General features: G+C 61.2%; 2 protein-coding genes across 7 annotated transcripts; one reads left to right on the top strand and one right to left on the bottom strand.

Moving 5' to 3' along the window:
* Nucleotides 1-3425: 3425 nt before the first annotated feature.
* Nucleotides 3426-16887, top strand: CRTAC1 (cartilage acidic protein 1). Of its 6 annotated transcripts, none has more exons than XM_030241258.1 (16): nt 3426-3491; nt 7180-7376; nt 8541-8737; nt 9667-9797; nt 10402-10558; nt 11161-11295; nt 11597-11742; nt 11921-12057; nt 12704-12786; nt 13267-13367; nt 13453-13621; nt 14133-14278; nt 14411-14453; nt 14895-15038; nt 16222-16347; nt 16667-16887. In XM_030241258.1, exons 1-16 carry the CDS (start codon nt 3447-3449, stop codon nt 16792-16794), a joined length of 2085 nt encoding a protein of 694 aa, XP_030097118.1. In that variant the 5' UTR covers nt 3426-3446; the 3' UTR covers nt 16795-16887. The 6 variants fall into 6 exon arrangements, with proteins under 6 accessions (XP_030097118.1, XP_030097119.1, XP_050832411.1 ...); XM_050976454.1 differs by lacking the exon at nt 3426-3491 and adding an exon at nt 4937-5047; XM_030241259.2 differs by lacking the exons at nt 16222-16347; nt 16667-16887 and adding an exon at nt 15268-16202.
* A 1460-nt stretch (nt 16888-18347) lies between these two features.
* Nucleotides 18348-19984, bottom strand: GOLGA7B (golgin A7 family member B). Its single transcript, XM_018910715.3, has 4 exons — nt 19479-19984; nt 18942-19094; nt 18692-18793; nt 18348-18578 (listed from the first exon to the last, which is right to left on the bottom strand). Exons 1-4 carry the CDS (start codon nt 19650-19652, stop codon nt 18474-18476), a joined length of 534 nt encoding a protein of 177 aa, XP_018766260.1. The 5' UTR covers nt 19653-19984; the 3' UTR covers nt 18348-18473.
* Nucleotides 19985-25802: the final 5818 nt, after the last annotated feature.

Below are 25802 nucleotides of genomic sequence, written 5' to 3' on the forward strand. Positions count from 1 at the left end.
TGCACCCAGCAGGCTGTGTGCAGGTGTCTGGCCCTCATAATGCTCTAGAAAGGGGAATGATGGTTCCAGTGAAGTATCCTGGAGGTTAGTGCCTTCAGTCAGCATTCCTGTGCTCACCTGCACCCTGTTTGTATTGCACCATCTGAAATTTGCTGGAGGATATTTGCTGGATGAGTGCTCTATGAATCCAGCTGATCCTGGGTGGATTCCTGTCCCTTATCCTAGGTGGATTCCCATCCTGCTCCCAGGGCAGTACTATCCCTGCAAGAGCCATGAGGGTCATCTGGCACTGCCACCACACAGGTTTACTCTGTTTGGCAGTACCCTGTGCCACCCCTCTGCCCATTGCAATGCAAGCATGGGGCAGACTGCTCCCCATCTTCCTGCTGCCTTCTCCCCAGGGAGAACCTGGGGTGGCATATGAGCCACCAGGCAGAGGGTCACCAAGCGTCAGGGCTGCTAGCTTTAAGAGGGTTCCTATTCCCTGGGAGCTGGGTTGGCATGGATGGGGCCCCAGGAGCAAGGGCCAGGGGAATACTGGGACATATTAGTCCTGGGGATGGGAAAGGGAGGTCCCAGATGTGCAAAGAGGTGGCTGGTACTCATGCTGGCCCCAGCTCAGCAGAAGAGCCTTCCCCCTCCTTCACACAGCCCTCAGTGGAGCGCAGCATCTCCCTTCCCCCCGCAGCGTGTCTGGCTGCTGCTCGCTCTAATTTCCTGTGCATTGTCCCCATCACTGTGCCACCATTCCCTGCACATCGCACCCCCCTCCATGCACCACACTGCCAGGCTCCCTGTGCCCCAAGCCTGCGCCCTACCTCACTGCTCTGCAAACATCCCTGCCAATGTTCTCATGCATCCCAGCTCCATTCACTGATGCTCTGTGCTTCCCTCTGCAGCCCCTTGCAGAGAGCTTTGTCACACCCTAAGGTGCCTGCCCCATTATGTCCCCAGTGTGGATGCATCCAGAGGGGTGGGATGGAGACATCTAGGCCAGCACAGGGCCCAGGGACCGGTGCAAGGATGTTTCTTGTGGCTGTGGCTGTTGTGCCAAGGCGCCTGCTGGCTGCTCTTCTCCCCCAAGGAAATGTCCTGGAAGGTGGCAGCATCCGTGGGAAGGGCAATGAGGAGCTCCAAAAGCAGAGTGGAAAACCCCCCCGCTGGGTGCCACTGGCAGTGCCTGGGGGCTGCAGCGTGCTCTGGACCCGTGTGTCCTGCTGGCACTCAGCATGCGCGTGCTCACGGGGTGCTGTGGGGTGAGCACACCTTGGGGACACGGCACATGCACCTGCGGGGCCGCGCGTGTGCACAGGGCACCGTGTGCCCAGCCGTGCCCTGTGCCATGCACACACCGATGCACACGCGCGGCTGCACGGCTGCTGCGTGGCTGTACGGCTGCACGTGCGCTGCGCTGGCACACCGGCAGCCCTGCCTGCGTGTGCATGTGCTCGTGGCCAGAGCCAAGCCCCGCTGCACTGGCGTGCTGGGTTTGGAGCCCCAGGGAGCCAGTGTGCCCAGTGCCATTCGCAGTCTTGGCATGCTCGAGCTGGCTTCCTGCCGGAATGTGTGTTTTCTGTACCTGCCAGTCACGGGGAGGGCAGTGGGAGCCAGCTTGCAGTTTGTACAAATAATTATCCGGGTGGTTACCAAACCTGGGATGAGCAAGCAGCCCAGCAGCAGGGGTGCTCACCCTGAGCACACACACACTCATGCAAGGTTGCAGCCAGGCATGGGGCTGTGGACACTGGCAGGCAGAGCACACCCACAGCGCTCACGGGGACACACAAACACAGCATTGCACATGTGTGGTGGTCACACTGACATCCCAGTCTGATGGGTTTGCTTGGCATCGTGGTTCGCCATGGCAAATGCAGAGAGCTGGTGTGGTTTCTGCCCCATGGCAGTGCCCTGTAGCAGGTTCCCTGTGCCTGGATACCAGCATTCTGGCTGTGGGGACCCTGCAGCAGGCAGCCACGCAGCAAGCCTGGTGCTCAGCCAGGCACCCTGCAAGAGGGAGTCATCAGCAATGAAATAAAGGGGTATTTGATGGCTGTATGGAAGCACCTTTGTGGGAAACAATCACTGTGACTGGAGAGCTCTCAAATCTAGCAGGGAGAGAAGAATGAGGAGCAACAGGCAGAAGCTGTAGCCAGACATGTTCAATGAGAAATAAGGGCTTTAGCAGAGGAGGTGATTAGCCACTTGAAGCAGCCAGAGTGGCATGAGTTCCTGCTGTCATCCAGCATGTCTCTGCTGCCGTCTCTCACAGTGCCCGCAGCCCCAGACTCTGTGCTGGGGCACCTGTGAACGTGCCACACTAGGGTGACCTGGTAGTCTGGTGCCCTGTCAGTGCTGTCCCAGTCCCTGCCACAGCCACTTTGTGCTTCCAGGGACACACAGAGAGCTCTGTGCCCAGCTCCTCGGGAAAACAGGTTGGGAAAGGCAGGCTTGCATAAATGCCATCCTTCCTGGGGCATCCACTGGCTACAAGATTTTGGGCAAGTCAGTGCCTTGCGTGACCTAAGATGGGGCCTTTCTTGGAGTTCAGGCTGGCTGCCATGGCACAGCCACTCCTGGGGCCCCTGCAGAGAGAGATGGTGATGTGCAAGGTGATGACACAGGCAGGTGCTGGCCCCTCGGGGTGCAGGTGAGTGTTGGGTTCAAAGAACAATAGAATGGCTTGGGATGGAAGGGACATTAAAGACCATCTAGTTCCAATCCCCCTGCCATGGACAGGGGTGCTGCCTACTAAATCAGGTCACCCAGGGGTCCATCCAGCCTGGCCTTGAACGCTCCAAGGGATGGGGCACTTAAAACTTCTCTGAGCAACCCCTTCCTGTGTCTCACTGTTGTCATGTGAATAATTTCCTTCTAACATCTAATCTAGATTTCCCCTCTTTTAGTTTAAAACTGTTCTCCCTTGCCCTTCCAAGAAGATAGTGCTGCACCAGGGGCGTGCCCAGCCCCGCTCTCTTTCCTCCTCCTGTGCCCGACCTCCGCCGCCCCCAGGCCAGGTCAGGCCCCCGGCTTTGCTCGGTTCTTCACGCCAGCTGGTCTTGCAGGAGTTGGGGAGCCGTGCCCAGCCATGGCCCCACTGCTCCCCACCCTAACCCCCGGAGTGTCGGCAGCGAGCTGGGACACACTGCCCTCCGTGGCCATGCAGCTCCCTCGGCCGTGACTCCGGCATCCCGGGACGCCCCCTCCTCCCGGTACCCGATGCCCGGGGCGATACTCCGCGGTGCCCCCCCTCAGCACCGCGGGGCCGGACCTGGCGGCGGGCGGCCCCACCCCGCGCTCTCCATTGGCAGCGGCGCCCCCCGCCCCGCTCGCCGCCGCCGCCGCCGCCCCTTCTTAAGGCGCCGCGCGGGCGGACCGGGCCCGTCGGGAGCCGGGAGCGGTGCAGCCGGAGGCGGGAGGTGCGGCGGGCGGCGAGGCGGCGGTGCGGGATGCGCTCCCGCCGCCGTGGGGGCGCCGGGCGGCCCCCCTGGCCCGTGAGTAGCGGTGTGGTTTTGCTGCTCCGCGAAGTTTCCCGGGGACTCCGGGGCTGGGAGGGGCGTCTGTCAACTCCGGCACGGTCACCGGCCCGGGAAGAAGTTGGTGGAGGGTGGAGCGGCACTGCGGGCACGTAGCCTGTCCCCTTGGCGTGGAGGGGATGCAGGGTAGTGAGCCGGGAGGGAGCGGGAAGAAGGATGGGATGAGGATGGAAGGATGCTGCGCTGAGGAGGACCGTGCTCAAGAGGCTGTACGGTGATGGGCGGTGTGTGCTGGGACTGGAGAGTGCTGGCAGGAGCAGCAGGACTGTGAGCAGCGAGGGACAGCCCCTCTTTATAGCTGCACTTGTGCTTGGTCGTGGCTGAGCCCGTGAAGGAGCGCGGGGGCAGTGGGCAGAGGGGTCCAGCCATGTACCTGCCTGCGTGGGAAGGGGCTGGCTGTGTGCTGGTGGGCCTGAGCCCCCCAAGGAGCTGGTGTCCCTTTGGGGCGAGCTCAGAGGCTAAGGTGACTGCTCATCTCCACACTGCATTGTCTGCTGCTGGCTGAGCCCCAGCCTGCCAGGTCCAGCGCTGAGGAGTCCTGCATAGGAGGGACAGGCTCGCAGCAGTGAGCAGACATCGCAGCAGGACCCAGGCTCATGGGCTTTGGCTGGAGCAGAGGAACTGCAGGGTCTGGGCTGCTTGGCATTGAGGAGCTGTGGAGAGGCACTGCTGGTACTCTGGGCAGCCCAGCTGCTCTGGAAGAGGGGTCTGCTTGGTCTGTGGGACGTCTCCTGCCTGTCCTCTGCCCTGGCAGGTACAGCTGTGGCAGCCTGGGAATGCTAGGAATGAGAATATGATGTTGCTGGGGCAGGTGCAACGTAGAGGCATGAGGTGCTGGGATGTTGCCATGTTGTCACCGCTTTGGGGTGCATTTGGGGTGCAGTGATGCCCTTGCTGAATGATGTCAAGAAATGTCATGGAGGTGCTGGAGGTGACTGCGGCCCACAGCGGGACATTGCTGCAGTGGTGGAGCATGACATCACTGGGGTGCGTGGTGTGCAGGGCAGCAATGTCACGGTGACATGCGGGGTGGGGTGGCCGCGCAGGGACCTCGTACCCACCCTCCCCATGATGTAAACTAGGTGATGTCCATGTGTGTACAGTGAGGACATCTGGGGACAGCATCTCCCCACTTGTGATGAGAGGTCTAGGGCCCAATCACCTGCCTGTCCCTTGGTCCCTTTCCAGTCCTGTCCCACCCTCCCCACTGGGCGCTGGCAGCCATAGCAATGCATGGGCTCAGATGAATCCTACATGCTGCATCTCTGCCCTGGGGCCAGCACCTTCCCCCTGGGCTGCCTGGCTGCACCCTGCTTGGGTGCCTTGGCACCCTCCCAGTGGCTCTGCCCCTGCTTGGCACCTTGGCTTCATGTCACTAGCCACACTGCAGAAGCACCCTGGGGTGACCTTGCCACCAGATGCCACAACACAAGCCAGGATGTGACTCTGCTGGAACAAGAAAGACTGAGGTCTGCCCTGCATACAGGCAAGGGCCCCATAGCCTCAAACCACAGGTGAAACTTCATGCTGGGATTGTGGTTCTATCAAAAGCATGCTGGGAATTATGAGGCCCTTCTGCATCTGACATGCAGAATCTGAGTCTGCCTCCCTTCCTCTTCCCAAAATGGCCTGGCTCTGGGCTGGACATCCCTTCCCCATGGCACCAAGCACCGGATCCACTGGGAAAAGCCTTTTGTCTCCAATCAGGAGCATTGTTTCCTACTGGAAAAGCTCCATCCACTTTGGAGGGATTTCAGCTGCAGCTGGATGAGGCGGGGGGGGCACCTGCGTAGCAGTCCAAGCTCTGGGGAGTGGGAGCTGGAGTGGGCATAGACAAGGAGCCCTGCCAATAGCCTGGGGACAGACACCCATCATCTGGCTGTGGCTGGGACAGGGGCTTATGTGGCAGCCCTGTACCGTATGTCCATAATGTCAGTGGCTCTCCCCTGTGCTCACTTTGGTAAGCCTGGAGTGGGGCTGTGGCAAAGGCTCCCCTTCCTTCACTGTCTGGCACTGCAGAGTGACACCCAGGGACTTTCCCATCCCTGAACAACCCAATGAACCCTGTCCCCATCACGTGTCTTGAATGGAACCCCTGCTTTGGGGAAGGATCCAGGCTCCTGCCCCTCAAGAGCTGCCTGCAGACAGTATGATGGTAATGGGCCATTACTGGAAGAGAATGGGAGCAGCACAGGGTAGAGCTGGGGACACACACACATCTGCCCTGGAAACTGTGCCCAGGCTACAGATGGGAAAGGGAGAGGTAAGGGGAGCAGGTTGGAGCAATGCAATACAGAACTATGGGTGTTGTGGGCAGTAGGGTTAAGGTTTCCTCTGCAGCTGGAAAACAGCCCCTTCCTGCCCAGCCGTGTGTGTCAGGAAGCTAGTTATGGCATGGGAATCCTGGCCCCCAAGAGAGCCTTGGGACCATTCCCATCCCCAGAGGAGGCAGCAGCAGGCTGTTCTCCACAATCTGCTGGGTCTTCTGGGATCTAAGTCTTAGGCACCTTCCCCTCTCCAAGCTGGACATATGTGGTACCACACAGCTGCCACCACTTCCTTGGCTTGCTGTCTGAGTCCAAGAGCATGGGGGTCAGCTGGCAGGGGGTCATTCACTCCTGAACAGGGGGACTGTTCCTGGCTGGGGTGGGCAGTCCTGCCTAGGGAGGTCCTGCCCAGGCACAGTCACATGAAGCATTGTCCCCTTGCAGGCCAGGTGCCCCAACCACCCCTCTGGTTTGCAAGAGCAGACTGGGCTGCTTTTTCTCCCAGCTGGAGAAAAAGGCATGTGGGATCACGCCCACAGCCTGGGGACACACAGCTCATTTCTGGTCTCTTCCCCTCTGGAGGTGACTGCCAGGCCTGGGATGAGGTGTTGCCCTCCTAAGTGCCACCTTGCTCATCATCTATGCTACAGCCAGGTCAGAGCCAGCTCCAAAATCTCTGCAGCCTTGCCAGCAGTGCTGGCAGAAGCTGTCCTCCGCAGTCCAGGTTAAATGAGCCTTTCTTCCCAGTCTCCTGTTCCTTCCCAGCACCTTCTCATCCCTGTGCAGAAGTTTTCCCTGGCCAGGCTGGAAGGAGCTCACCCTGCAGAGACCCTGGGAGGAACATTTACAGCAGGATGGGGAAACTGAGGCACATGGGAGTAACCTGATAAAGTATCTCTGTGTTCTCCCTGTGAACTTCCCCAGCTCTGGAAGATCAATGGGACAGAAGAGAAACTCCTTGGGCCAGTGAATGTCTTCTTCCTCTGACCCTGCCAAGGGAGCAGTGATTGACATTCTGACTTACCAGGACCTTGGAAGCCAGTGGCACCTAAGGGCAGAGTGAGCTGGGCCTGAGCCCAGCTTTGTCAGCACCCCACAGCCCTCCTGCTGCCTCTCCACTCCCTCTAGCAGGATGGGCTGCCAAGGCTGGGCTGCTGCTCAGGCCCAGCTCACTGGAGTATGATCTTGTCCCAAGGGTGAACAGTGCCAGGACAGTCTGTGCATGGGGACACCAGAGTGACAGTGCCAAGGGTCAAGGGACAGGTGGTGTGGTGCAGGCTGGGGTGCTGTGGCAAGGGGTGAAAAGAGAGTGTCTCCCATGCAAGGACAGTGGGGCTGTTTGCCTCCTCCTGAGCTGATGGGCTGTAGGTCTCTCCCAGGTGTCCAGGATGCTGGCGCTGTGCCTGCTGTCCCTGGCCTGGCTCAGCGAGGGCTCCCAGCGCAGCGAGCCCATGTTTGCATCCGTCACCCACCGCCTTCTCCCACCTGACTACGACAGCAATCCCACCCAGCTCAACTACGGCGTGGCTGTCACCGACCTGGATGCCGATGGTGACTTCGAGATTGTGGTGGCAGGGTGAGTGGTGCACCTAATGCCTCAGTGACAGCAGGACTTGTGGCGCTGCAGGGACAGGAATTCCTCCCTCCTTTGTGGTCTTGTGACCTGCCAGGGGGGTTGTGCACACCGCTGGGTGGGTTGAGGTCTGCATGCCACCCACCAGTGAATGTGTGTGTGTGTGTGCACACCCACAGAGGGTGTTGATGCCAGCTGAGTGCCTGTGTAGGACCACGTGAGTGCCCCCATCAGTCCCTTCTCTGTGGGGCAGTGGCAGCTGCCCAGTAGCCAGGGTCCACCCTGCAGTGCACAGCCAGCGTGTCCCCAGGCCGTCTCTGCTCCGCTGACAGGACTCAGCTCTCTCTGGAGATTCAGTTAATTGGTTGGAGGTTTTTTACAGTCCTTTATTGGAGTGATGGCTGGGAAGGGCCGGCAGGAGCCAGGGAAACAGGGAGCCACGTGCTGTCCTTTCACTGCCCAAGTGGGGCTGGACACAGAGCAGCTGCTGCCATCAGGTCCAATCCTGGTCAGAAAAAGCAGCTCTATGCTCTGTGAGCTGCTACTGCAGGGTATCAGTGTACACACCACCATCCTCACTCCCTAAAGAGGCTTGCACACACAGGTGTGCCCACCTTTACCCTCACAGATCTCATCCAGCTAGATGGAAGCACTATGGTGGCAGGCAGTCAGAGTCTGGCTCTTATGCTGCTCTGAACATCACTAGGCAGGAAAGCATGGGCAGCACTGGGAACCCTGGAGGGGTCTGGGCCACCACTCCCAGCTGTGCTGAGTCAAGAAGGCAGCTGGAGTTTTGTAAGCAGTCATGGTGTCCGTTGTATAACTTGTTTACTGGTGTGTTGGGCGGGAGCAGGCGAGGAGCCAGTGGGATGCACTGTGCTGAGAGGATTTGCCTTGTGTGATGGTTTCCTTGCCTTGGGAAAGCTCTGCAAGCAGGGACCTGCACCCCATCCTGTACTGTTATCTGCCTGTCCCCCACTGCTTCCCTGGTGTTGCCAGACATGGGACGCCTGGCAGGGTCCTTGGCCTCCATGAACCACGGAGGTCTCTGCAGTGCCCATCACGGGGAAAATCCAGTATCACATCCAGTGTCCCCCAGGGGTGAGGCAGGGGTTTTTATCCCATCCCCAGTCCTCGTGAAGCCAATTCCCCTGCTTGCACTCACAGGTACAACGGTCCCAACCTGGTGCTCAAGTACGACAAGGTGCAGGGGCGGCTGGTGAACGTGGCAGAGGATGAGCGGGGCTCCCCGTACTATGCCCTGCGGGACCGGCAGGGCAACGCCATCGGCGTGACAGCCTGTGACATCGATGGCGATGGCCGGGAGGAGATCTACTTCCTCAACACTAACAATGCCTTTTCTGGTGAGCCTTGCTGGCAGCCGGGCCCCAGGCACGGGGGGAGCCCCCGGCGTGGCTGCCCACGACCTTCGCCATGTGAGGGATGTGTGCGGGCTGGAGTTAATTTCTCACTTGAGTGGCTCCATTGATTGATGGCAGCATGGGTGGGACACTGAGCCCAGCCAGCCACCGAGTCAGCAATTCCAGCTGCCCATCGCCCTTTTTGTGGCACCCCAAGAGGGACGGAAGATTCCCTTCCTCCCCCTCGACTGTCCTGCCGCAGGGACCCTGCACTGTAAATCCCAGCTGTGCCCTGCAGCAGTTGTGCCCTTTGGTCTCATGGCTCTCCTGTGCCTGCTGCACCAAGTCAAGTCTAGTGCTGTCCCTGCTCCTGGCATGCCTGTCATAGGAACAAGACTTAGATGCTCCAAGCTGGCACTGGGAATCCCCAGGGCTCCCTGGCTTGGTACCCCAGCCCAGCTCTGCCCTGTATCCCTGACCTCCGGGCAGCACATCTGTCTTCCCAGTGCTCCTAATTACCTGGGCTGGCAGCGGCTGCTGGCACACCTGTCCCTAAATCAGGATCTGCCATTGGTTCTGTCACAAATGGTGTAGCTCGCTGACTGTGCCTGCCACTGAATCGATTTCTTTTTTAATTTTTTTTTTTTTTTTTTGCCTTCCTGGGGATGATCTACAGGGCTGTGCCTCATTGGGACATATTTTAGCTTAATGAGTTGATTCTTCTGTCTGTATCCCCATGGCCCTTAAGGGTCATGGGGCTCTTGCAGCAGTAGCAGCCCAGCCCTATGGCACTGTAGGGGGCTGCAGGGACAGCACATATTTGGGGTGCTCTGGAAAAAGGGTACTTTTTCCACAACCTCCCTTGCTACAAAGCACTCTTCTCAGGAGGAGGCAGTGTGCTGGAGCCCACTGACCTGTGCCCCCTTCCCCAGGCATGGCCACCTACACAGACAAGCTCTTCAAGCTCCGCAACGGGCGCTGGGAGGACATCCTGAGTGACGAGGTGAACCGGGACGTGGCCAGCCGCTTTGCCGGGCGCTCCGTTGCCTGCGTGGACCGGATGGTGAGCAAGCAGGGTTCTGTGGACAGGAGCATCTCTGCCCCCTTCCCACTCCCAGTGCCCCTTCAGTGGAGTCCTGGGGCCCTGCTTCCCTTGCCCATCCCATGCCCTGCTTGGCCAAGGGTGCCCCCCAGCTGCCCCTTGACTGTCACGGCCCAGCTGTAGATACTGTGGATGCCTGTCCACACGGTTGCCACCAGCTGATAAACGTGCCTGTCGAGGTGATTTATGTTCCTGTCACCTGCTCTTTCTTCGTCCTCCTCCTCCAGTGGTTTGTTTCCAAATGATTATCGCTAAATCAGGGTGCAGCTACTGCACGGGACAAAGGGGGCAGTGGAAACTGGGAGGACCTGACACGCCGGGGATGCTGGGAGGGGGCATAATGTGCCCCATGCCAGCGGTGTGACCAGAGAGCTCCTGGAGGCATTGGGGCACATCCCTACTCCTGGGATGCTTTTTGCCGTGGGCTTTGCAGAGCTCTTGCTCAGCACACAGTAGCAGTGCCTGCTCCCACGGAGCAATAAGAGCATTCACAGCAGGCATCCTGTGGTCCCCGTGGAAATGAGCTGTGGGTGGGTGGGTGCTGAGGCGGTGCTGCCGGCTGCAGGGCTCCGGCAGGTACTCCATCTACATCGCCAACTATGCCAGCGGCAACGTGGGCCCCCATGCCCTGATTGAGATGGATGTGGCTGCCAGTGACCCTGCCCGCGGTGTCGTGGTGCTGGTGGATGTGGCCGCCCAGGCTGGCGTCAGCAAGTACACAGGTACACCCGGCTGCTGTGGCCCTGCAGAGGGGCCGGGGCGCTGCAGGGCATGGCGAATGCTGGAGCTCGCTGTGGCAGGGCAGTGCAGCCGGAGGTCCGTGCTACACGTTGGGCTGCTTGACTGCCCCATCTAGTGGCAGCCCCACGGCCCGTGAAAGGGACCAGGACCATGGATGCACGCCTGACAGGACCCCTGTGCCCCCCATCACCGGGGCAAGTCCCTCCCGAGCTCACAGCATCCATAGGGCAGGCAGCGGGGTTTGGGAACGTAGGCGGCGGGAGGAACAAGCCCGCCTGCGCCCCATGCTGCCCCACCACCGTGGGGACTGCTGCGTGCCCCAGCGGTAAATTGTCACTAATTAGGAGTGTTGTCACCATGGCGATGGCAGTGATTAGGGTTGGGAGTGACACAAGCGGCTGCCAGGCCCAATTAGCTCCTGATGAGAGGGATTGGAGGTGGGCAAGAATGGGACACTGCGGGGGGAGTGGAGGGGTCGCGTGGTGGGGGGGTTGGGTCCACCGTGTGGGCAACACTGAGGGAATATGGGGAGCACAAACTCCCGTGGGGCAGCTGTCCCCTCACCCCGGGCTACTGTCCCCAGGCGGCCGTGGGGTGGCCGTGGGCCCCATCCTGAGTGACAGTGCCTCTGACATATTCTGCGGTAATGAGAACAGCCCAAATTTCCTCTTCCACAACCGGGGGGACGGGACGTACAGGGACGTGGCGGCTGCGGTGGGTGAGTAGGGGAAGCTGGGGGGAACACAGAGACGCTGGCGACTTCAGGGCAGGTGGCTCTGCCTGTCCCTGCCTGCACTGGATGAGGGCGGGGGAGGGAGGGGACAGCCCTAGGGACCCAGAGCCCCACTGACCATTGTGCAGTGGCTGAGATGCATCGGGGCATCCATCAGCGCAGCACGGATGTAACCCTGCGCGTGGAGCACCTGTCTGGGGACGATGGAGCACATCCTGGGAGGTGTGCTGGGACAAGGAGGCAGGAAGGGGTTCCCGTCTCCCCCTGTCCCCTTGCGGTTCCCCAGGGCTGGATGACCCCTACCAGCACGGACGCGGTGTGGCGCTGGCTGACTTCAACCGCGACGGCCGAGTGGACATCGTGTATGGCAACTGGAACGGGCCGCACCGCCTCTACCTGCAGAGCGGAGCTCCCGGGCGCGTCCGATTCCGGGTGAGGGCTGGGAGCCCCCCGCACTGATGGCTCTGCCACTGAGCCACCTCGGCCAGCGGCTGGCTTCACTGTGAATTCCCTTTGAGCCCCACTTGCCAGCGAGGAGGGGACCCGAGGCATCAATGCAGGACCCAGGTGTCCTGCTTCCTGTGCCTATTATCAGGCTGTGTCCATGCAGGACATCGCCACCCCCAAGTTTTCCATGCCGTCCCCGGTCCGCACCGTCATCGCAGCCGACTTCGACAATGACCAGGAGCTGGAGGTTTTCTTCAACAACATCGCTTACCGCGGCTCCTCCGCCAACCGCCTCTTCCGGTAGGAGCCGGCGGGGCCGGGCAGCCTGCACCCTGCTCTGGGAGTCGAGCAGCCCTCGCAGCACGGCCAGGCTCACAGGGCTCCTCTCCAGCAGTGCCACGGCTCGGGCTCAGCTCATGAAAGGCGTCGTGACTGAGCCCTTCCTGGCATCATTACCAGCCACTGTGATCGTGCCTGCAGCAGCCCCTGGGGTCCCCAGCACTGCTGATTAGCAGCTGTGTGGAAGCTTGTTCATGGCTCCTGTTAATTGTGGGGGTCAAGTCTTATTACTTCTGTGTAGCACCTCCTTGCCTCACGTGTAGGGCGATGGGAACTGGTTGTCTACCAAATGCTTGCACCCATGGGTGGGTAGAGGGTGAGGGTTTTGCAAGGCACCCTTTGGAGATATCTCCAGGTTCCAGAGGGATGCAACAGATGCTGTTGCTACTCTGCAGTTCAGACCCAGAAGCTCTCATGAAATTTCCATTGCCCCTGCATGGAGTGGGGATGTGCCAACAGGCAGGGGACAGGCGCATCCTCCATCCACACCCTATAGCCATCAGGGCTGTCACCCCTACCATGATTCTTCAGGAGGGGACAGACATGCCCAGGAAGGTTCTGAGGACTGCAGGAGCTGGCATTAATACCCTGTGTGTGTCCTTGGCAGGCTCATCCGCAGAGAACACTCAGATCCCATTGTGGAAGAGCTGAATCCAGGGGATGCTCTGGAGCCAGAGGGACGGGGCACGGGTGGGTCCACCCTGCTCTCTGGCACAGCACTGCTTGGCACCTTCTTTGCCTGAGGATGCCACATGCCTGGCTGAGTTATCTGCCTGCTCCCCACCAGCAGGCTGGAGCTCCTGTCACCCAGGAATGGCCCCGTGCTTTCTCCCTCCACCCATACCCACCCAACAGTGCCATCTCCAGTACCCCAAATGCGCCAGTATTTTTGATGTGCCCTTTCCTGGGTGTCCACTGCTCAAAGTCAGCCTCTGCATTTCAGAAGAGGTCAGGCAGCTCCCTGTGACCTCCAGCCCTGCAGGCACTGCCTGTCCCCTCCACTGCCCAGGGTGCCAACACGCTCCTGCATTGAAGTCACCCCATCTTCCCTTTTGTCCCTGCATGGCTGGGAGTGCTCTTGTTGCCAGTGGAAGGCCACAGAAGCAGCAAGATCTAGTGCTGGGGAACTTGGGGCCAGGCCTCAGGCACAACATGATCCTGTCCTTGCAGGAGGTGCAGTGACAGATTTTGATGGTGATGGGATGCTGGACCTCATCCTATCCCATGGTGAGTCCATGGCACAGCCAATCTCCATCTTCAAGGGCACCCAGGTGAGTCAAGCAGGGACTCCTCCTGTTGTACCCATCCCTTCCATCCTCCCCCAGCTCAATCTCTCTGCTCCCTCCCCCTTTTCAGGGCATCAATAACAACTGGCTGCGTGTCATCCCCCGCACGCGCTTCGGGGCCTTTGCGCGGGGGGCCAAGGTGGTGCTGTTCACGCGGCGCAGCGGGGCCCACCTGCGCATCATCGACGGCGGCTCCGGGTACCTCTGCGAGATGGAGCCTGTGGCACACTTCGGATTGGGTGAGCTAGGGGGGTCAAGGTGCTGCCTCCACCCCCAGCCTTCCCTGGCACTCCCCAAGGCAGGGGCCTTGTCTGCTGCCCTGGTGTCCTGCTGCGCAGTAATCATCCATGCCTGTCACCCTAGGTGTGCTGCGCTCCGTGTAAGGCTGGAGGCAGGCTGCCCAGCTACTGCAGCTGTGCTGCAAGGGGCAGCTGCCCCCTTCCCCATGCCCTGCCTGCTGCCTTGCCCAGGCAGTAGGGCTTTCCCTTTCTTTTAACTCTTCCCTGGTGCAGCAGCATGTCCAGCAGCCAAGCCTGCAGGGCTGTCTCTGCACACTGCAAGGTCATCCCATTGTCCCCATGTACACCCCTCAGAGTACATCCTTGTGCTGGGGCTGTCAGCACGAGCACCTGGAGCTGGGCCCAGGGAGCAAGGGAGGACTTTGCCCCTCCATCCCTACCACCCCGCTGGCCTCCTTTCAGCCCCTGCCCATCCTGGAGACCCTCCCTTTGATGGGCTGCCCGCCTGCAGGGCATGACGAAGCCAGCAGCCTGGAGGTGACTTGGCCAGATGGCCGCGTGGTGTCACGAGCTGTGGCGAGCAGTGAGACCAACTCTGTCCTGGAGATCCCCTACCCTCTGGATGTGGAGGAGCCACTCATGCCTGCCCCGCTGGAGGTGAGGGCCAGGTGTGGGTATAGGGTGTGAGACTTTGGGAATAGAAACAAAGGGCTGGGCTCTGCTGGCTCAGTGGCTGCCCAAGGGTGATTCCTCCCCACCCCAGTGGTCTCTGCTTCTTCCCAAATGCAGTGCGGGCAGGGATTCTCCCAGCACGAGAATGGACGCTGTGTAGGTGAGTGGCTGCTGGAGCACAGGTGTGCCTGTACCCAGGATGCTGTAGCATAGCCCCTTGGGGGACACTGAGACTGGGAGGTGGCTGCCTGCCACATGGCTCAGTGCCAGGTACAGCTGCCTGCCTGGCACATGGCCTGGGAATGGGACACCTGTACAGCTCCAGAGGGGTACCATGGTGTCACAGGGAACAGCGAGAGCAATGTGCTAGGGCAGGAGGCATGGCTGGCATGTGGCAGGCTGTGTGCTGCAGCCATGAGCGACAGGAGGGGCAGCAGAGGTGCAGCAGGGTGGCTGTGTCCATGCTGTGAGCCTCCTGGGCAGAGATATGGCTTATGCATGGCTACCACTGGGGTGACCATCCAGTGTACCAGGGGAGCTGGAGGGGCTGGCAACCCCAAGCTCTCTGCCCAGACATCTCACACTGAGGACCCTCTTGCAGACACGAATGAGTGCACTGAGTTCCCCTTCATCTGTCCCCGGGACAAGCCTCTCTGCATCAACACCTATGGCGGGTACCGCTGTCGCAGCAACAAGCGCTGCAGCCGGGGCTTTGAGCCAAACGAGGATGGCACAGCTTGCGTGGGTGAGTGATAGCTGGGCCACCCTGACCCCATGCCAGCCGTCGTCAGCCCCAAAGCACCACCTTGGGACGCTGTTGTACCCTTAACAAAGGCCAGGCCACAGCCTGCAACCTGATGGACGGCAGCCCAGCCAGCTCCACCCTGGTTCTGTGTATGTTTGTCCGTGCCTCCCACTGACTTCCCTTCTCTTTCTCTTTTTCTCTCTTGTTCCTTCTCTCCTTCTCTTTGCAGCTCAAGTGGCCTTTTTTGGGGGCTATCCCTCTGCTGGGAGCTGGCCAGGGCTCCCCCACAGTGCCCTCCTCCCTCAAGTCCTCGGACTCTGCCTTTGTCTCTATGCACTTTAAGCCCTGCCCATAACATGCCAGAGCAGCCTTGGTGGAAGGATGGGCTGGCCTCTGCCTGTCTCTCTTTTTCTGTCCACATCGAACCACCCTGGAAGTGCTGGCTGGGACATACAGGGGTGACCTGCAGTGGGATGGGCACAGACCTGGCTGTCCTGTGTGCCATCTCTGGAAAAGCAGCCCTGGGGCAGCCTGGCAGTGCCTCTTCCCCCCCCCACCCCCCTGCCCTAGTGCTATTCCTGCCATGCTGGTACCTCCCGGTGGTCGCTTGCTCCGTCGCCTCGATACCGTACCATGTGCCTGCTGGTTTGGCCTGCGACGTGTGTGCTTTGCCTGCCCCCTCCTCGGTGATGGGAACCACCTCCCCAGCCTTGGCAGAGGAGGCTCTTCCCAGCCCTGCAGGGGCAGGACTCTCCTGGTCTGTTTTTTAACGTATTGACCCTACTGTTTGGACTCCGACCCTGCTTAGTCCCAACAGTCTTCCAGCCCCTCTCCCAGAGTACCCCCAATAAACTATATCCCATCTATTAACCTGGTCTGCTGAGCTCTGCGGGGCTGGGCTGTGCTTGTGCTTCTGCCTACCCTGCCCTGGGGCTGCATGGGGAGGGAGCCCAGGAGGGGGAGCACCCCGAGCATCCCCCAGCTCTTCCCACCCAAGGGTTGGGAGCTGGCTGGAGGGTGATGGTGCCCCTGACCCAGTTCTGCACTGGGACTGCAGCAAAATGTGCAGCTCTGAAGGGGCTGGGGTGCAGCAAGCAGCCCTGCCTGCACCTCAACAACAGGGCTGGGCTGCTTTTCCCCACTATGTGCTATAACTCCACACTGCTCTCTTTACCCCCACCAGACATCAACGAGTGTGCTCAGGGCTTGCACAACTGCAGCCAGCTGTGCAACAACAGCCCTGGGACACACAGCTGCCTCTGCCACCCAGGCTTCCGTCCCCTTGATCTGGCTGCCAGCCGGTGCCTGGGTGAGTACCTGCAGTGCCCACCTGCCGCTGCCTGGTGCTGCCAGGCTGCCCTGGCAGCAGAGATGATCAGGGTGCCCAGTTGTGCTCACAGCTCTACTGCTGGGGGCAGAATGGACAGACTGTGGCTGAGCAGGAGTTGGTAGAGTAAGGACATCTGCCACCCAGCAGCCTTGGCACCAAGCAGTGCAGGATCACCTCTCTTGTGTCCCACGTTCACCCAGCCCTGGAGCTGCCCCAACCTCATGCCTCCTCCATCCCTTACCCTGCCCATGACACACACTCCTTGGCGCAGCTCTGACCTTTTTCCCTTCTTTCCCAGACATAGATGAGTGCCAGGCACAGCCTGGTCCCTGCGACCATATCTGCCACAATAGCTATGGCTCCTTCCACTGCCACTGTCACCACGGCTTCTCCCTGGGTGCTGGTGGACGCTGCTGGCACAATTAGCCTGCTCTGGCACCACCAGGTGTTCCCTGCTACCTCCCAGCACTGTGCTGGTTGCACACAGTGCCAACAGAATAAACCCTTTCCTGCTCTGTATTCCTTGTGTGTCCCTGTCCCAGGGCCATGTGACTGCTTCCTGTCCCCCTACTCCCCTAGACTACCCCCTCCTCTCCATCCCCCCCTTCTCCCATGTTCAACCTTGTGGGGCTCTGTGCAACCCAGTGGGAAAAGGGATACCCAGCCTGATTCTGTGCCCTCATAGTGTTGTCCTGCTCACCTCCCCAACACAAGAAGATGCAGGGTAGGCAGTGGGGGAAGAAGCGTGGGGTTTATTAAGGAAGGTCTCCATGCAGGGGTGGGGGGGCTCCAGCAGGAACATTGAGGCCAGGGCCACCCCACACACACATCATGACTGAGCCAAAAGAAGTCCCACAGGGCAGGTCCTCCCTCCAGGTTCCCAGGAGAGAAATGCGAGCTCAGTTCAGCCCTGCTCCCAGATAGGAATTCTTCTCCTTGGGGTGCTGGATGTCACATGGACCCTCCTATTTCCTGCTATCTGATCCTGGACCATGAACCTCCACACCTTGCTGCCAGGCTCAGGTGCCTCTCTAGGTCCCCTCTGACAGACCAAGCTGAGAACTGGGACACTGGTGGCAGATGCATGCAGGACATGTGGGCAGGGAAGGACTCAGCAGTGTGAGAGGAAAGGTCCTTATGGAGCTGCCCCACTGGGCACCCTCCCTGCATTAGGGCAGGTCATGGGGCAGAGTAGGCAGGGGGCTGCTGGCAGCTAGGTACAGGCAAACTCTGCCAGGACTGGGCAGCCTGCCTCACTCATGCCACAGCACAGCCTCGAGTGTGCCGGGCCATGAATGAGCCCAGGGCACATGGCACAGGGGCAGCATCATGCCCAGAACTGCAGCTCCCTGGCCCGGACGCTGGACTGGAGAAATATGTGGGTCCAGCTGGGGGTGGCAGCAGGTCATGCAGGGAGCAGAAGCAAGTGTCCAGTGTCCCGGCAGTGAAGGATGCTGCTGGAGAGGATGTAGTGCCAGATCGGGGAAGGGGCCAGGAGAGCAGCAATAGGGCAGTGGGTGGTATAGAGCTAGGGTGAATGCATGGCCTAACATACAGAAGAAGCAGCACCAGTGCTCTGCCAGGCCCCCTGAACGGTGCACAAGCCCCAGCTGAGCCACACCACAGCACCACGGGCAGGCTGCCCCCAGGAGGGGATGCAGCAAGAGCTGTCAGTGTCTGTGAGTGCAGGGTTGTGCGATACCCTGCTTAGCGCTGCCTGAGGCTTTGCCAGTCTGAGTGCTCCCAGTGCCTGGCAACAGGGACACTGCCAGCTGGGACTGCCCCTAGCAGGGCAAGCTCCTTTCGCTTGCGGCAGGGGTGGCAGCACCAAGCACATGGAGGGCTGTAGGAGCCCCTTGGCAACAGTTTGGCTCAGTGGGAAGCACCTGGGATGCCCCAGTCTCTGCCCACAGAGGGTCCGAGCAGGGGCAGACCCACTGTGGGGGACAAAGAGCAGATGGGGGTGGGCAGCCCCACCGGGTAGCACCGGCCTCCCCCTGCTGCTCCCCCTGGCCTCAGAAGCGGGTGCTCTGGTAGTGCAGCCTGCGGAGCTCAGAGAGGCCACTGTCCCGGCAGTACGAGTCCCTGCAGGGACTCCCTGCCAGTCACCGGCCCCCTGCCCCGCCACCACCGCCACCGCTGCTGCTGCTGGAGCTGCCGCTGCTGGAGCTGCCGCTGCTGCACCGGTCCTCGTAGATGGAGATCTCGATCTGGACCCTGCTAAGGATCACCGGTGAGATGTGCCAGCCCAATTGCCCAGAACCCACGCCCAGTCTCCCTTCACCCTTGCCATCCCCCAAGCATCCCACTGCCCAAAGGATACCACCCTCATGCCACGCTCCAGGGGGTCAGTGAGCAGCAGCCCCCGTGGAGCATAGATCTTCTCATTCTGGTCCTGGATGTACTTGGAGATCTTCTTCAGGACCTGTCAGCACAGGGAGGGACACTCAGGGCCTGCCAGTGTTGCTGTCTACTCTGGCCTCCAGTCCCACGTTCCCTGTGACACCCCTGAGCCATCCCTGTGCCCACTGCCAGCTGTGCCCATCCCTGAATCCTCCCCAGCACCTCAGCACCTTCTCATAATGAGTCTCCATGCAGAGAAAGATGAAATAGGCAGTGGCACAGGCCAGGCACCCCTCGAGGTATGAGCTGCCCCCAATCTTCTCCGCCTCAGCATAGAAGTCATTTAGGGTTTTCACAGTTTCCTCAAAAAGTTGCCGCTCAATCTAGGACAGAAAATAGGGTGAGGAGGAGTCTGGCCAGGGACTGACTCCCTGCACCACCTTGTCCCCTTTCCTGGGGGGACTTGGAGAGCACTTAACCCTCTCCTCCCTGCCCAGCTGATGCCTCAGCTTGCAGACCCCTGTGCACCTCCCACCTGTACCAAGACCTGCTGTGCCTGCAGTCTTCAGCAGAGCCTCCCAGTCCCCAGGAGCACCAAACCCCTTGCACATCAGCCAAGACAGCTGGGATTGCACACATCCAGCAGCACTGGCTGGCCCAGGGCCATACAACACCCCATAAGTCCCCACATCTTTAGACCCGTCTTCCCCCTGAGTCCCCATAGGGTACCCTCCCCTCCCACCCTGACAACCTCTCAGACTCCCTACCCGGCTCTCCAGCTCAGGGGGAAACTTTGTCTGGAACTGGCATGTGGTCCCGTCACTGTAATCCCGCTGCACAAAGACCTTGGTGGCCAGGGACGCGCTGCGCCGCAGCTCCTGCAGGCTGTGCACCTGAGGGCAGAGGGTGAGACGGGGCCTGCAGCCAAGGGAGCTGGGCATCCCTACTGGAGGGCTGGAGGCCTGGGAGCAGTGCCATTCCCCAGGGTCAGGGGCTGCAGGGACCCCTTGGGCACAGGCTGTGTCACGCCATGAGCACAGCTTGGCTCTGGAGGTACGGGGCGGGGAGCCAGGGGAGGATGGCAGCAAGGGGAGGGTGCTGCGGCATCCCCCTGCTCAGAAGGAGGGTGAGCGTGTGTGCTCTCGCCCCGGGCTGGTGTCTGGTCTCAACCCCAGTGGTTCCTGCACGCATGAGCGAGCGTCGCCAGAGGGCCATGGCCTGGGGAGGGGACAGCACCCTGTCTCCAGCAGTGCCCCAGAACACAGCCAACCCAACAGCTCCCAGGCTCCTGAGCAGGAGCAGAGATGGGGCAGCAGGGCTGCAACAGTGGCCCAGTGAGTGGTCAGGCTGCAGTGGGTCATCCTCATGAAAAGGACCGGCAGCCCCGGCAGCAGGTGCTAAGCCCTGACTCCCCACGGGGTGTGAGAGCCCGTGTGAGCCCCCGAGCTCCAGCCTGTGTGGCAGCTTTGGTGGCGGGAGAAGGGGATGGAGGCCAGGCTGTGCCAAGGGCGGGCATCAGGCCCGTCCCCACGCTTCCTCTGGGTGACATGGAGCTACTGCCTGCTCCGTGACCCCACGTGCAGTGGAGGTGCAATAGATGCGCGTGGGGGTAGAGGAAGGGATGAATGAATGAGGGAGGAAAGGGGGGAAAGGAGAGGAGGGGTATAGGAAAAATAGGAAGGAATGGAGGAGAAGAAGATAGGTAGAAAGAAAAAAGACGGGTGAAAGGAAGGGGGGAGAGAATATGGGAGAAAAAGGAGAGGAATGACGGTAGAGGGTGAAGGGAGGAAGGTAAAAAGTAATAGAGGGGGGTGGGGGAGACGGGGGAATAAGGGAAAAAAAGAAAGTAAGTAAAAGGTGAATACCGTCTGTTTCTTTCCTGGGGTCTCCCAAAGCGTCCAACTCACGCATCTGGAGAAGAACCGCCCGTCCCACATCCCACCCAACATTTCTCCTCCTTCACCAACAGTCACACCACCCTGCACCCCACCCTGCCCCCACCCCTTCAGGCCCCCTCACCGGCTTTCCGTTCCAGTCGCCCACGAGCCTCGCAGCCCCAGCCCCACAAAACCGCTGTCCCCCTGACCCCGGCCGCACCCGTTCCCCCCCCCACCGCAGCAGCGCACCCCACGACGAGGATACCCTGTCGTGCCGCTCCCCGGCACCGCGCAGGTGCTGCGGGCACGCGAAGCCGGGGGAGCTCCTCCGCCTCCCCAAGGCGGCCGCGGGGTGCCCCCGCCGCCGGGGGGCGTCCCCAGCCGCCCCGCCCGCTCACCCCACCCCCCTCCGTTGTCCATGGCTCGGCGGGCGCCGTTCCGGTCTGGTGCCGGTGGCCAGCGCCGGGTGTTACCGGCGCCTCCCGGGCCGGCGCCGTCTCCTGGGCCTGCGGATCAGCCGCTCGGAGGGGCCTGTGCGCTGGGGTCCAGGTGCTTTCGAGCCAAGAGGGGCGGAGGGCGTGCCCCCCGGCGGCCTCACCCGTGTGCGTCATAGGAAAACCTCCCGGTCCTACCTATCCTCTTCGCCTCCCCTAGTACACCTATTTATAGTGCGCCTGCCGCCACCGGCACGGAGCCCCTGCGGACGGCGGTACCAGGTGCCCCGGGGCTGGCTCCGGAGAGGGGCTGCGAGGGAGGACTGCTGCTGTGGGTCCCGGGGGTCCGTCACGGCGAGTGCCGCAGCCCGGATATCTGCGGGATGCGGCTGTGGGTCCCTGGGGGGAAACCTGGCTGCCGAGGGGCGCTGCCGGAGGTAACAGGGGGTGAGAGCGGCCGTGAGAATGGCCCGGCAGGGATTAGGGGAGCTGACCGTGGGACTGGCAGACCGCCGTGCCAAGGGACCTCATCTGAAGCTGCTTGTTTGCGAAGGAGTTGCAGCTGGTGCTGCGATCAGAGCGCGGGCAGACATCAAAGAGCAGAGCGAACGAATCCCCCGTTATCTCTGCCCATTGACAGCTCAATTAGAGCCGGAGCAATGCCAAACGAGGGGAACAGAGGCTCTCCCGAGAGGCGAAGAAAGGGGGCTCCCAGCTGGGGCTGTGGTGGGGTGAGGGATGCAGTAGCTGGGCACAGGGCCCTCAGCAGGCAGGAGAGCAGCCAGCCTTCCCTCGGCACCTGGGCTGTGCTGGAGGCAGCGCCAGGCCCTGCCCGAACATCTGCTCTGGCAGAGAACATGGCTAACGCAGCTAACACAGCTAACTCACTGCTAACTCACAGCTAACTCACAGCTAACACACAGCTAACACAGCTAACTCATGGCTAACACAGCAAACATGCCATAGGCAGCTGTCTGTAGCACAGGGGTAGCTCTGACTCTTGCTCCCAGCTCTGAGCAACAGCCCAGGCTTTGGGCAGAGCAAATAGAGGCAGGGCCTCGGGGTGGTTGGTAGGCATCCCCCTTTCTCTGGAGCATGGCAGGGTTTGTGACCAAGGCACCAAAGGAAGCCATGGGTCCCATAGCTTTTGGGGAAACCTGCTGCTCCCAAGGTTCAGAGCAACCCTGCCAGCCCACACTCCAGAGCAGTGAGGCACACCCTGCCTCGATGGTGCCACAAAACCGAGGGACGCCCCTTGAGAGGGTGCTGTGTGAAGTCTCCCATGCACCCAAACACGTGCATGCACATTGGCACAGGCACTCGTGCATGCACTCAGATGCCCACATCTGCCTGCACACCCAGGTGAACATGCAGTGTGCTCACACACCTAAGCCTGTCCCCAAATGCCCCCAGACCCAGACCCTGCATGCCATCTCCTTCCTGTGCTGCATGCCACTGCCACATCAGTGCTGGCCTGCCCGCCTGGCAGGTCCTGCTGGTTGCCATGGCAATACTGTGCTTGCCAGGAGAAGGAGTTTGCTCTCCTATGCTGCAGTGAGGGGCCAGGAGCAGCCGGGGGGATGAGGTCTCCCTGCCATTCCAGGCTCTGCCAATCATCCCACATCCTGTAGTGTTGCCCCAGGGTTGTCTCCTCTAGCTCCACCAACCCAGCCCAGCCAAAGAACTTTGGGTTCTGGGCTCCATGTGCCTCACAGGCCATGGACCTGCTGTCTGCATGTCAAGGAGTATCCTTTGGTACGACATCACAGGGTCGTGCCTTCTGCCAGCCATACTGCCCAGGAGGTAGCGGCAGGGACAGCAAGAGCTCGGGATAGCCTCAATGTGCTGCATGGCCCTGCTGCCCTCCCCAGACCACAGCACTGTGAGGGGTCCTGGCAGGGCTCTTCACCCTTCTGCTCCCTCTGCTCAGCCCAAAGGGGTGATTTTTCAGGCTGCCCAGCAGCAGGGATAGGCATGGCGGTGCCAGAGCTGCCTTCACTCCCCTGCCTGGCTCTTCCCTTGCACCTGGGGTGAGGCAGCTCTGACCTTGCACAGACCCCACAGATCTCTCCTTTCCCCCAACCCTGGCTCACCTCCCAGAGGCCCTGGCCCCATGGGACAGATCTGGGGCACACTTGATACCCCTATGGCCAGCCCTCAGCAGGCAATGTGCCCACCACACCACAGCAGGCATGGCCCAGCAGTGCCCCTGCTCCAAGTCCTGCACCTGACTCCCAGACCAGGACCAGGGCATGTCCCCTGTGTGTGTCTGTGTGCATGGTGCTGCACCTTATCCCAGCATCTCAACCCTCCCTGCAGTACCAGGATGACCAGGGCCTGTGGAGGACAGCTGGAGCCCTGCAACCAGTCTGGGATCAACCCTTCTGGCTCCATCCTGCATCCACTGCCTGCTGAACCCCTCTCCAGCCTGTCAGAGCTGTCAGCAGCTCCAGCTCTGCTTCAAAGGGGCCACAGAAGGGCATGGCAGCTGTTCCTCCTAGCACTGGAAGTGCTTTCAGTAATGGTGGGGAGCATGAGCTCACCATCCCAGCGAGGACAACGGTGACATTTGGGAGGCACAAACACAGCATGATTAGCTGATAACCTTTCCTGAGAGATCCCAGGTGTGTGCACCTGGGAGGGAAAGGGAGGGGGACGAGGCCCCCACACTGTGAGCCTCTGGAAAACAGCTCCAAATGCCCTGGCCTGCCCCTTCACACAGGACAAGGAGGGTGCCCCAAACAGGGTCCAACTGACCCTACAGACTGGTCACCCTGAGTGTGGACACCCCTCTGTGGCACCTGCAGCCCAGCTATGTCCATCCTGAAGGGTGGTTCCAGGGCCCTCATTGCACTGGGAGCCCCCGCAGAGGGTTTGGGCAGCCACCCAGCACATCCCACCGGAGTCACAGGTTGGGAGTCACAGGCCGGGAGACACAGCATCCTCCTGCACAAGGGCAAGCAGAGGAGGATGTGGTTTCAGAGCAAGGTGCCAAGGTCTGCCGTTAGCAAAGGTGCCAGCTGGGAGAGGGATTGTGCGAGGATTGCTCCCACACCGCGCATGGGGCTGTGGCGGGAGCAGGGGTGGTGGGGCGGGGAGGGACAAACAGCAGTGCAGAGAAGGTCCCCACGCATGGTGCCACCCTTAGAGGGAAAGGGACCCCTCCTCAGAGGGTCCGCACATGCGACGTGTCCCCTCCCTGCCCTGCTGAGTAGGACCAAACTCCGGGGGCCGGGATCGGGGTGTCCTGCAGCGAACAGGGAGGGTCTGTGTGCAAGCTGGCAGGAACTGGGCAGGGCCTGGAGCTGCTGGGTGGGGGCTGGGAGGGCGCCGGGGCAGTCTGGGCTCCGCAGCTGGGCCGGGAGCGCTGCCAGCACATTCCTGGGGCTGCCGGGCAGCGGGAGCCTGTGTGGGCGCAGGGCAAGTGCACGGCGATCGCTGACCCGGGCCGCTGCCCTCCCCGGCGGTCCCACATCACCCCGGGCAGCCTCGACCCCACGGTGTCCCCAGTGATGCCCCAGCCTCCCGCGGCCGCTCCCAGACAGGACCACCCCCCGGAGCTGTGCTGCCAGCCCAGCATTGTCCCCCGGCCGGCTGCTCTCCCGGGAGCTGCTGGATGCCGGGGCACACGTGTCCCTGCAGGGACAGTGCCAGCGTGCCGTCACGTCCTGGGACTCGGCATGGCCAGCCCCGGTGCCCTCCGGTCCTCTCCCAAAGGCCCTTGCTCCACACTGGGTGCAGCCCAGGAACCACTGCAGGACTGGGACAGGAAGGGTGAGGGGATGGGGAAAGAGGAGGACGGGAGGGAGCCCACTCAGCCCACCCACCCAGGCCCTGGGGGTGCATCTCTGCTGACAGAAACAAGGTCGATAGCACCCAAAGCTGCGGCAGGAGAGTAGCTGGGGACACAAGGACGGAAGGAGGCGGCCGGAACCCTGCTCAGCTGCTCCTTTCCTGGGAGCCTCCTGCTTCCCTGCCACAGGACCTGCTCTGTGCTGCAGCCAGGCACGGGTCCTCCACAGGGAGAGTCCGGAGTGTCGAGGGAGCCCCCCCAGGTGATGTACTCTTACTGTGTCACCCTGGCTGGCCGTCCCCGAGGTCCCCACCGCAGAGGGGGCAGCCCCCATGGCCCTGCTTCTGGACTGGCTGCTGTGACAAGTGGCACAGGCAGTGACACAAGCGGTGGCACAGCCAGCTTTCTGGAGTGACAGGAGCAAGTGTCTATCTCCCAGACAGCTGCATGGGTGCAGAACGGGCATGTGGGCATCGGAGCAGCCTGCGCAGACAAGACGCAGGGAAGGGTGCCAGTTACAGCTGTCTTGGGTTCATCCCCTTCTCTGGGGTACAGCCCAGATCAGCCTGTGCTGTCCTGGGTGGGAAAGGGTTAAGGAAGCAATGCAAGTGCAGCAGGGGCTCCCCAGAGCAGAGGCACGGACTCAGCTCGGAGGTAAGGCTGCCAGGACACTCCACGGTGGGGAGCAGGGGGCAGACACCGCTCTTCTGGGGCAGCCCTGCTCCCTGCAGCATGGCCAGGAGGTCACTCAGGGCTCTAATGAAGGCGTCATGACAGATGAAGGGCCTGGGGCAGCTGGCAGGGATACCCTTGCTCAGCCCCAGCCTCGCCAGCCCCCTTACCTTCATCTGGTGAGGTGCCAGCTGGCACAGAGGGCTCAGCACCCCTAACACCTTTGTGGGAGGAACTGGGGGTATAGAGGCCAGACTGGGCCGTGGGGCGGGGCAGGCTGAGAGCCAGGAGATATGGCTCCATGGTCAAGGGCAG

This window comes from Serinus canaria, chromosome 6 (assembly GCF_022539315.1).
Source record: "Serinus canaria isolate serCan28SL12 chromosome 6, serCan2020, whole genome shotgun sequence".
Lineage (NCBI taxonomy): Eukaryota > Metazoa > Chordata > Aves > Passeriformes > Fringillidae > Serinus > Serinus canaria.

Bases quoted from the DNA above. Each gene is read 5' to 3' on its own strand.
- CRTAC1 (XM_050976454.1), top strand. From the start codon at position 4,952: ATGCCACAACACAAGCCAGGATGTGACTCTGCTGGAACAAGAAAGACT. The intron at 10,559-11,160 runs GTACACCCGGCT...TACTGTCCCCAG, and splicing joins TGGCGTCAGCAAGTACACAG to GCGGCCGTGGGGTGGCCGTG. The intron at 16,348-16,666 runs GTGAGTACCTGC...CTTCTTTCCCAG, and splicing joins GGCTGCCAGCCGGTGCCTGG to ACATAGATGAGTGCCAGGCA.
- GOLGA7B (XM_018910715.3), bottom strand. From the start codon at position 19,652: ATGCCCAGCTCCCTTGGCTGCAGGCCCCGTCTCACCCTCTGCCCTCAG. The intron at 18,794-18,941 runs GTGCTGAGGTGC...CTGTGCTGACAG, and splicing joins TGGAGACTCATTATGAGAAG to GTCCTGAAGAAGATCTCCAA. The intron at 18,579-18,691 runs GTATCCTTTGGG...AGCAGGGTCCAG, and splicing joins TGGAGCGTGGCATGAGGGTG to ATCGAGATCTCCATCTACGA.